We start from the raw sequence: 10,701 nt of genomic DNA on the forward strand, positions 1-10,701 counted from the left end.
GACATAATACCAATAGTCAATCAAATAAATTCTTATATTAGTCATGTTTATTTTTATGTCTCATTTTGCATTTAATTTATGACCTTTCTGTCAGACATTATATAGAATGTTTCATTATTGGTCCTGGGGAACCATGGTAGGTTATTGCATCAATAATAATTTTTAAGTATTTCAAAATCACCTGTCTTTATAGTATTAATGTTACTGTTTAAATTGGTGTCCTGGTTCGGCTCACTTCACTCTGCCTTTATTCTTACACATCAGACAAGATTTATCTAAAGTCATACCAGATTTATCTAAAACTGTCTCTTTCATTACATCTTGTAGAACTGTAGTATTCTATTATACCATACAATTTGTTCAGTCATTTCTCAATTTATGGGCATACCTTAGTATAAAACCCTTTGCCACGGCAAAAAGAAGAAGAAGAAGAAGAAGAAGAAGAAGCTGTATAAAAACTATTGTCCATAGGGTCCTTTTGCTCTTGTTTTGATATTTTTTTTTGTCATATTAGACTTGTAAATCCAAGCCTATCAAATGATTGCAAACTAGGATACTGACAAAAGAAAATATTTCTTTGACAAAAGAATACATTCTTCAGGGTCAAAAGGGTAAATTCTACTCCGTATTTAGAGGCCAAATTTTTTCCTATCTTTTTTCATGTTTTTAAACTGGCAAAGTTTAAAATGCATGAGTAACAAGTAGGCCTGACTAAAAACAAATTGTCTGAAAGCTATAAATAGTTGACTGCTGTTTTCCAGAGTCTAACTGAATCTTAAACTAATACCAACCTCTCAACTTTTCTTAATGAGACCTGTGTCTCTCTTTGTTGTAAGGTATTAACATGTAATATGTGATTGTTGACTGACTGACTTTTTCCTATTAATAATATACTCTATCAGGGTGCTAATCTCAGGAAAAAAGTCATAAGGTGGAAGGATAGGCTCGAGCTGATCCTACTCACTTGCCTGGCATGCAGGAAGGAACAGACAGCCCTGGTGGGTTGCTATGATTAGACCTGTCCTTCATTCTTTCAAAGAAGGCTATGATATCAGGGAGGAGATATCATTACAAGCAAGTGAATTATATCTGAATGGGAGGGTACTGTGCTGAGTCAGTAGCCTCACTTCTTTCTCTGGAATCATCTGGATTCATTGACCAGATATGAATCAGGATGATTGGAGATGTTCCTGGTTTCAAGACAAGTAGGGTTAAGTGACTTTTCCAGAGTTATATAACTAGTAAGTGTCAAATGTCTAAAGTCACATTTGAACTCAGGTCCTCCTTACTTCAGGGCTGGTGTTCCATCCACTGCAAGACCTAACTGACCCTAGCTAGTTGCATGTACTTGTTAGAACAGAGGACAGCTGTGGGAATCTATTGATGATCTGATTCTGGCTCAAAGGAGTAAGCCTGGTACTACATTAAATTAAGGCACTAAATGGCACCAGATACTTCTTTTTAAAATTCTATTCAATTATTTCTCTAATTATATGCAAAAATAGTTTCCAACAATCTTTTTTTTGTAAGATTTTGAGTTTCACATTTTTTTGAAAGAAGAATATTCAAGGGTAGAAGCAGTTTCAAGAAATGTGACCTTATCCTTGCAAAAAAAACAAACATAAAAAAAGAAATGCAACTTTAGGAAATTGAGTCAGGATGTGGAGAGGAGCACACCCTGGGAACTCAGATGAACAAGCTAAGTAGAGATGTGCTAGGAGCAAACCCAGACTGGCAGTGAAGCAGGCTGCCCAACAAGAGACACTTTAGTCAAAGGGAGTTGTTTGAGGGAAATTGTTGTCTGAGAAGAGGGAAGACTTCCAGACCTTGAAATTTTAGTTGCCTTAGCCAAATATTTCCTACTCATATGCCCAATAACCCATCATGTTCTCTGAGTCTGAGTCAACTCAACTCTTCCCATCAACTCTGTGTGTATTTGAGGGAAAATGTGCCCAAAATTTATGAATGGAATGTTTTATAGAAACTGTTTTTATTATACTATCTTTTTTTTTTAGGTTTTTGCAAGGCAAATGGGGTTAAGTGGCTTGCCCAAGGCCACACAGCTAGGTAATTATTAAGTGTCTGAGCCCGGATTTGAACCCAGGTACTCCTGACTCCAAGGCCAGTGTCTTATCCACTACGCCACCTAGCCGCCCCGCTATACTATCTTAATGAATGATTTTGCTCGGAGTTAATTGCCTCTACTGGCTGATTGACAAGAAACACAAATGCAGGAGTTCCTGAGCTCTGTTGTTAGCAGTGCAGTCCCACAGGACTCCCCTAAAATCTGAGGTAAAAGCAGTAATGTGCTGGTAGATATTTCACAGCCAACTCTCTAAAAACTTCCAACATTCTTTTAAGTCTATTCTGTATCATTAATGTATTCTCTATCATTTTCTTATCAACAAGAAAATAAATCAATGTATGGTTTATAGCATTTGCTGATTTCTAAAATGCAAATGCTCACACTAAAAATTAAATCATTGGCTCTCTTGAGCAAGTCCAAACACACCTCTGAAGAAATTATACTGAAGTATAAATAAATGACTTTCCTGAACCCAAGTTTTAGTAGGGGAAAAGGAAATGGTCATAAAACTAGGGAAGTAAATATTACCTAATTCTTACTTCTGTTTTAGGATCTGCCTGTAACCACCTACTAGGGAAAAAATTAGTATAGTTGACTGATAAACCAGTTTACACAAAAGTGTCCCTAATTTCTGAAAAATCTTTTTTTGGAAATGTTAGGAAAGAGATTAATGTTTTCTCCAAAGATTAGAGGTCCCTTCCAATATAAGAATTCAGTGATTCCAAATTCTTTTCTTGGAATCATTCCTAAATTTCTACTGAATCTTTCTGCCTCATCTGTAGATACTACTATATGGCCCTGTACAAGTCAGTTTGCCTCTTGTCTGTCTCAATTTCCTCATCTTTATGTTGGGGAAACTAATAGGACTTACTTCACAAGGTTGTTGTGATGATGAAATGAGTAAACATATTTAAATCACTTTGCAAATCTTAAAATGTTATTTTTATTTCATACCAGAAAGAACAATGTAGATAGTCATATTGTAAAGATTGAAATATTGGAGATCATTTTACAAATTCTTTTATGGACAACTCTAATGGGTTTGGGGTCACCTTTGAAGACAAACAGAGCATAGTGAACCTATCTGGATCTGTCTCAACTTTCACTTAATGGTTTGTTGGGGTTTTTTTTTAGTTTTTTGCAAGGCAAAATGGGGTTACCCACAGCTAGGTAATTATTAAGTGTCTGAGACTGGTTTGAACTCAGATACTCCTGACTCCAGGGCTGGTGCTCTATCCACTGCACCACTTAGACACCCCACACTTAGTAGTTTTAAGACCTAAGGAAGTCATTTAATCTATCTGTGCCTCAGTCTCCTCATTTGTAAATTCTATATGCTATTTGTCTTCTTTAACTCAAAGGACACTGGTGAAAATCAAATGAGTGAATGCTTGTGGGAATACCCTGTGGCAAATTTTCTGAAACTTAGAATTTTTGAGAATTTTCTGGGAGCCTAAGTAATTAGGTTTGTGATCCTGCTTCCATAATCACATAGTTGGTTTAAGTTAGAGATAAGTCTTATGAGCTCCAAGACCAGATTTCTATCTACCATGCCATCCTAACTCTCAACATTTAGGAAACCTGTGATTTCATTGATGTATGGCACTCCCAGATAAAGAAAACTTCCTCTACCAATTTGGTACCTTCTCTGCACTCTAAAATCTAACAACAGAGTTCCCTGAACTAGAGCAGTGCAGACTTAAGTAACTTGCCCAGGGTCACACAGCCAGTATGTGTCAGAGACAAAATTTGAACCCCAGACTTATTGATTCTCCAATCATCATATATCAATACCCCTCTAAAATATTTTCTCAAACTGGAAAGTCAGATAGCTATGATGGATAGTTAAACTGAGTAAAGACCAAAAGATATGGTTTCCCCCAGAAAAGTATTAAGCTAACCAGAGCTAGAAAGAATATGGAAAACATTTCAAATCAGGTGTGCAGCTACAAGTCAGCTACAAACAAGAGAGTTACAGGGGTGTAAGCAAGGAGAACAGTCTGACGATCAAACAGTTGCCAGTCATTTCCCAGTCTTGGATCATTTCCCTTCTTGATGATCAGATGTGTTTTAGTCTCCAAATGACCTGATTTTATAGAAATTGTGGGAGTAGGAGCAAGAACAGACTGAGAATATAACCAAAGAACTGGGAGTAAAGGGGGAGTAAGGAGGGGCAGAACTGTATATAAGGATAAATAGTACACTATGAGACTTGCTACTGTTACCTTTGTAACTCAGCTTCAGCACCTGATAAAGGAAAGGAAATCGTAAGTGGGAAAGGAGTTTCCAGGGAGAGTAAAAGGGAAGAAACAAAAAATTGAAGAGAGCCTTGGAAGCTACTCTGGTGCTTAGGTAAGTTTCACCAGTTTTGGGAATTCTGGAAGAAATACCACCTATACAGAAGGGGCCAGCCTGTAAAGGTCTAACTTGGATTCAAATCTTAATGCACTTTTGCTCAGCTATCTTTAGATTTAGTAAGCAAGGCAACCCCATCAGTTAGCTATCCCCATCCTACTTTGGGGGTGGCTGAAGTTCAACTATAACTGGGTAAAGAATTGTTTATGAGTTCAGAAGTGTCCTGTCCAGATAAGACCTAACTAACCAGCATTATCTGATCCTGTGATATAAAAGTAAATATTTCCCTTTCTGAATTGACTTGGGAATATGGAATAGATGATGAGAGGGAGGAGAGTTTCTTTCCACATTTGGGATGGAGTAGAGGAATAGATTTCATAAGTTAAAAATCACAAGAGAAACAAAGCTATAAATGTACAATAGATTCATCTATTTATGGGATCATGAGCATTTTTGTTGAACAGGACCTAGATCATCCAATCTAACACTCTCATTTCCCAAATGAGGGAACTAAGACCCAGAAAAACTGAAAGTGAGTTTCCCAAAATATACAAAATATTATCAGAACAAAGACTCAAAACCAAGATCTTTAGAAACCAAGCCAGTGTTTTTTCCTAAACACTTAGTAGTTTCACATTATGGTATTCTACATGGAGTGAGGTTTGGAAATGGTTTCCCTATTGCTGAGGATATTGTTCAGATGTAAGAAAGGTAAATCCATTTGCTACAAGAGAGAGAAAAAATAAAACCTATCCTCACAGAATCATGCTGTATGTATCACTCGGAACTTTGGAATTTATGATCCCAGGCTCATATTCTCATTAGATTGTGATTATAATCTTAATGAAGATAAATGTGTTTGTATAAATTTATATTACCCTTGGCCTTCTATCTTGGGGTTGTTATAGTCACTTATGTTCTAAGGCATTGAATGACTTCCATCTTTCCCCACCAATGTACTGCATATAGAAAAAGTCTTGACTTCCCTTATTCCACTAACATCTATCTCTAGCCCCTGTCAACTATAGATGAAGGACATTCCCTGGAGCCTCTTCAACACTAGGGAGAGGCAGTTCTTGTTTCAGAAGAATCCACAGCATAGAATCTGGGGAGGGGAAACAGGATAGAATTTCTTGGGCTACGGTAGAAGATCACTGACTCTGGAGTCAGTAGAGCTGAATTTATATCCTGCCTCCCACACTTACTATCTATGTGATTGGGTAAAGAACAGTTTATGCGCACAAAAGTGTCTTGTCAAGGCAAGATCTAATTCTAACCAACATTATCTGACCCCATGATACAAAAGTAAATAATCCCCTCCCAAAATTGGCTTGGGAATATGGAATAGATCATGGGAGGAAGGGAAGGGGGGTGGTGGATTTCACAATAAGGAAAAATTGCAAAATATTTAACCTCTCTATGTCTCTTTTGTAACCTCTCTATGTTTCTTTTGTAAAATGAAGAGGCTAGACAAAATCATTTCTACAGTCCCTTCTATTTCTAAGTTCATGATCTAAAGATCCCAAAGTATTCTCAAAAAGAAGAGAAAAAGGGGCGGCTAGGTGGCGCAGTGAATAGAGCACCGGCCTTGGAGTCAGGAGTACCTGGGTTCAAATCCAACCTCAGACACTTAATAAATACCTAGCCGTGTGGTCTTGGGCAAGCCACTCAACCCCATTGCCTTGAAAAAAGAATCTAAAAAAAAGAGAAAAAAAGCATTGGAGATATGTGAGACATAAGGAGAGGAATACTTTGTCAGGGGTGGATGAGGTAATGTAAGGAATGGAGATACCAAGGGATAAAATTGAAAGGATTTGGGGAGATGAGTGTCTTAAAAAAAGTTTCAAAACAAAACAAACAACAGGTTCCTATCCCTCTTCACTCTACATCTATCTCTCTTGCTTGTCTTATAGGAAAAAATGAAGTCAGTCCTGCTACAGATCTTTCCTGTAATGCTGCTGCTACTGCTGGGACTAGGCCTGGGCCTGGGCCTGGTGCTTTGGCTGGCTTCCACAAAGCTAGAGGATAATAGGGAGTTGTTGAACCAGCTTTGGGATGGTGACTCATGGAAAGAGACAGAGTCCACAGAGATTATAGGAGGCACCAATGCTACAGAACTCCAGGAGGCTGGCAAAAATGACTTACTACTGGATGAGGTGAAAATATCCTTGGCAGAGGCCAGTGAAATGGAAATTATAGGCCAGAAGGTAACAGTAATTGAGGAATTGCTTCAAAAGAAGGCTATATTCTTCTCTAAGCAGCTCAAGGACAATAGGGACTGTTACATCATGATGGCCCAGAAGTTATCAGGATCAAAGGGAGTCTGTAAGGAGAAGCATACTTTCATCCATGAGCACTATGGCAAAGTCAGAGCCATCTGTGCCACCCCAAGCATTCCTTGTAAGGAAAAGGGAAATAACTGTCACCAAAGCAGAGAACCTTTGCAATTGACTATTTGCCAACTGATTCACAACATGGTCTCTTCCCATAAATGTGAATACCAAAGCACTCCCATAACTATGAATATAATCATTGCCTGTGATGGGATGAACCCCCAAACTTTTAAAGAGCACACCTAACAATGTAGGCATTTTTCTTTTCCTTTCTCTTGTTATTCTCATCCTAAGGACATAGAAAAATTCATCCTAGACCCTAATGAGGATATACAAATTATCTAGTTCTTGCCTCTTACTTCAAATGAAACTGTATTTGTAAAAAAAAGTGCTTAGTGTAGTACTAAAAAAATAGTAGATACTGTGTAAATACTTATTCCTTGGCCCCCTTTCTCTTCCTAAATGAATAAACTGAGGTCCAAAAACTTCAAGAGAATTGCCCAACATTCTCTTCCTTGGTCACTCCCCCCACTCCAAACACATACACACATACACACATACACACACACACACACACACACACACACATACACACACAGAGAGAAAACATGCACACTCATCTTAAATGATTTTTCAAGGAAAATGCTGGAGAAGAGGTGTTGATAGCCTGGGTTCTCACCCCTCACTACTTTTATTACTCCTTCTGTCTCACTCTAGTGAGGGTCTTCTAGAAAATGAATCATACTGAAAGGGTTTTGTCCCTTGGGAAGATGGGAGGCAAGAGAAGAAAACCATTAAATTTCCTTTTTTTTTTTGTCTTGGCAGAGGAGGTAATGAGAAAAGCAGGTTCAATGTTGGGATTCTGCCTTTGTCCTACCTCCTCTCCCAATCCAAGAGCAGGTAGAGTTGTTGCCCTAGTTTTGATCCTCTGAGTTTCTGTTTCAGAAAAAAAATTTGAATTTAGTAATAGTTAAGATTAAATTAGTCCCTTTGCTTTTGCTGAAATTAATGTGATTATGAATGTGTGATAATTATAGATGGGGAATAATTTGACATAGAGAACTAAAATTTTAAAATTTAAATTAAATTTAAATTTTTAATTTTAAAAATTCTATTTAATCAATACATATTTATGATAACATCTCTTATAGGAATAATCAAGTAATATAAAATTAGCTAATTTGATTTTATGCCATTGATTTAATCAAGAATGTAGACATTTAGGGCAGAATTCAAGAGAGTGCCTACTTATGTTGTTCATATCTCACCATCAGTGTAAAAACTCTATAGATGTAATCCTGGAAAAAAAATTTTTTTAAAGGTGGCATAGTAGTACCAGACATCAACTATAAAAAGTAGTAATCATCAAAACAATTTGATACTGACTAAGAAATAGAGTTGGGGATTAGTAGAATAGATTAGGTACAACACACAGTAGTGAATGACCACAGCAAATTAGCTTTTGACAAACCCAAAGATCCAAGATTTTGGGACAAGAAATCACTATTTGACAAAAAAGTACTGGGAAAACTAAGAACCTAGATATAGACCAATATCTCATATCATACACTGAGATAAGGTCACAATGATTTAGATAAAGGATGATATCATAAGCAAATTAGGGGAGGAAGGAATGTTTTTCTATCAAATTTATGGATAAGAGAAAAATTTATGACCAAACAAGAAAAAGATATCATTACAGATATTAAATGGACACTTTTGACTATATCAAATTAAAAAGGGTTTTATTTAAATAAAGTCAATGTATTAGAATGAAAGATTAGAATGAAAAGCAGGACATTGAAGGGCAGAATTTTTTACGTTTCTCTGATAAAGATCTCATTTCGCAACTATATTGGGAATTGAGTCAAATTTATAAGAAAATGAGTCTTTCTCCAACTGATAAATGGTCAAAAGATATGAATAGATAGTACTCAAGAAGATGAAATCAAAGCTATCTAGTCCTTCCAAAAAATATTTTTTGGAATCATTAGTGATTAGAGCAATGCAAATTAAAACAGTTCCAAGGTACTGCCTCATACCTATCAGATTAGCTAAAATGCCAGAAAAGGAAAATAACAAAATAGCTACACCAAAGCAGTTGGTGTAGTAGTAACCTGATTCGAGCATTCTGGAGAGCAATTTGAAACTATGCCCAAGGGCTGTGCAATTGTGCATACCCTTTGATTCAGCAATACTGCTACTAAGTATTCCAAAGAGATCAAAGAAAAAGAAAAATATACACCTCTATTGATAGCACATTTTTTGTGGTGGTAAAGAATTGAAAACTGAAAGGATGTTCATCAATTGGGAAATGTCTGAATAAGTTGCAATAATATGATTGTGATGGAACACTGTTGTGCTATAAGAAATGATGAGTTGGCACATTTCAGAAAAACCTGGAAAGGCTGATACAAAGTGAAATGGGCACAACCAGGAGAACAATGTACATAGTATCAGCAATATCGTATGATGATCACCTGTGAATGACTTAGTTATTCTCAGCAATACTATGATCCATGACCATTCTGGAGTGCTTCTGATGAAAGATGCTATCCACCAGAGAAAAAACTGATGGAGTTTGAATGCAGATTGAAGCATACTTTTAAATGTTTTCTTTATTATCCTTAAGGGGTTTTTGGTCGAAGCTCTCTTTTACAACATGGCTAAAATGGAAATATTTTGCATGACTGCACATGTATAATCTATATTAAAATGCTTGTCTTCTTAAAGAAGGGAAACATAAGAGAACAGAGGAAAGAATTTGGAACTAAAATTTTAAAAAACTGAATGTTTAAAAATATTTGTTTACATGTAATTGAGAAAATATATATAAAAATAAAATTTTTAAAACTTAAAAAAGTAATCCTTACCAAAAAACAGATGCCTTCCTGGACTTTCCCCTTGTCCTTCTCACTACTACCCATTAAAGGAATATTGTTTACTTGGTTTGTCATAATCTGAGCTCTATGAACTTTAAATATATATATATATATATATATATATATATATATATATATTTGCATACCCTTTGATCCAGCAATACCACTACTGAGTCTATACCCTGAAGAGATCATGAAAAAGGGTAAAAATTTCACTTGTGCAAAAATAATCATAGCAGCTCTCTTTGTGGTAGTAAAGAATTGGAAACTGAGTGAATGTCCATCAATTGGGGAATTGTTAAACAAATTGTGGTATATGTATGTTATGGAGCACTACTGTTTTATTAGAAAGCAGTAGGGATGGGAATTCAGAGAAGCCTGGAAAGATTTGCATGAACTGAGGACTGAGAGCGATTAACGGAACCAGAAGAACATTGTACACCAAAACAACAATATGGGGTTGATGATTGATCTTAATGGACTTGCTCATTTCATCAGTGCAACAATCAGGGAAAATTTCAAGGTATTTACAATTGAGAATACCATCTGTATCCAAAAAAAGAATTGTGGAGTTTAAACAAAGACCAAAGACTATTACCTTTAATTTTAAAAAGTGATCTTATTATGTAATTTTGCTATGTCTTATATTTTATTTTTTCCTTAAGGATATGATTTCTCTCTCAATACATTCAATTTTGATCAATGTATAGCATAGAAACAATGTAAAGACTATCAGACTGCCTTCTGTAGGAGTTGGGGGGGAAGGGAAGCGAGATTGGGGGGAAAATTGTAAAATTCAAAAATATACATATTGAAAATATATTTCAATATAATTGGCTTCCTTCATAATCCCCTATATTTTATTTTGGGAATTTAAAAACATTATTCTGAGAAGTTGTCCTCAGGCTTCACTATATACTCCATGACACAAAAAAGGTTAAAAAAATCTTTGGTTTGGAGCATCCTTAACATTTTAGTCATGCATTTTATTTATGTAAACATATGTCCTATTTCCCTGCTAGATTGTGGACCTTTCTACAAAGAC

General features: G+C 36.0%; 1 protein-coding gene across 1 annotated transcript in view; it reads left to right on the top strand.

Annotated features, from left to right (window-relative positions):
- RNASE10 (ribonuclease A family member 10 (inactive)) overlaps positions 1 to 7,838 on the top strand; it is a 34,699-nt gene extending 26,861 nt beyond the window's left edge. Inside the window, exon 2 of the mRNA XM_074234966.1 lies at positions 6,355 to 7,838. Within this exon, the coding sequence (XP_074091067.1) occupies positions 6,361 to 7,020 (660 nt within the window). The 5' untranslated portion in view covers positions 6,355 to 6,360 and the 3' untranslated portion in view covers positions 7,021 to 7,838. The remainder of the gene's footprint in view (positions 1 to 6,354) is intronic.
- Positions 7,839 to 10,701: the final 2,863 nt, after the last annotated feature.

The sequence above is a fragment of the Macrotis lagotis genome, chromosome 4 (genome assembly GCF_037893015.1).
Source record: "Macrotis lagotis isolate mMagLag1 chromosome 4, bilby.v1.9.chrom.fasta, whole genome shotgun sequence".
In the NCBI taxonomy this organism is placed as follows: Eukaryota; Metazoa; Chordata; class Mammalia; order Peramelemorphia; family Peramelidae; genus Macrotis; species Macrotis lagotis.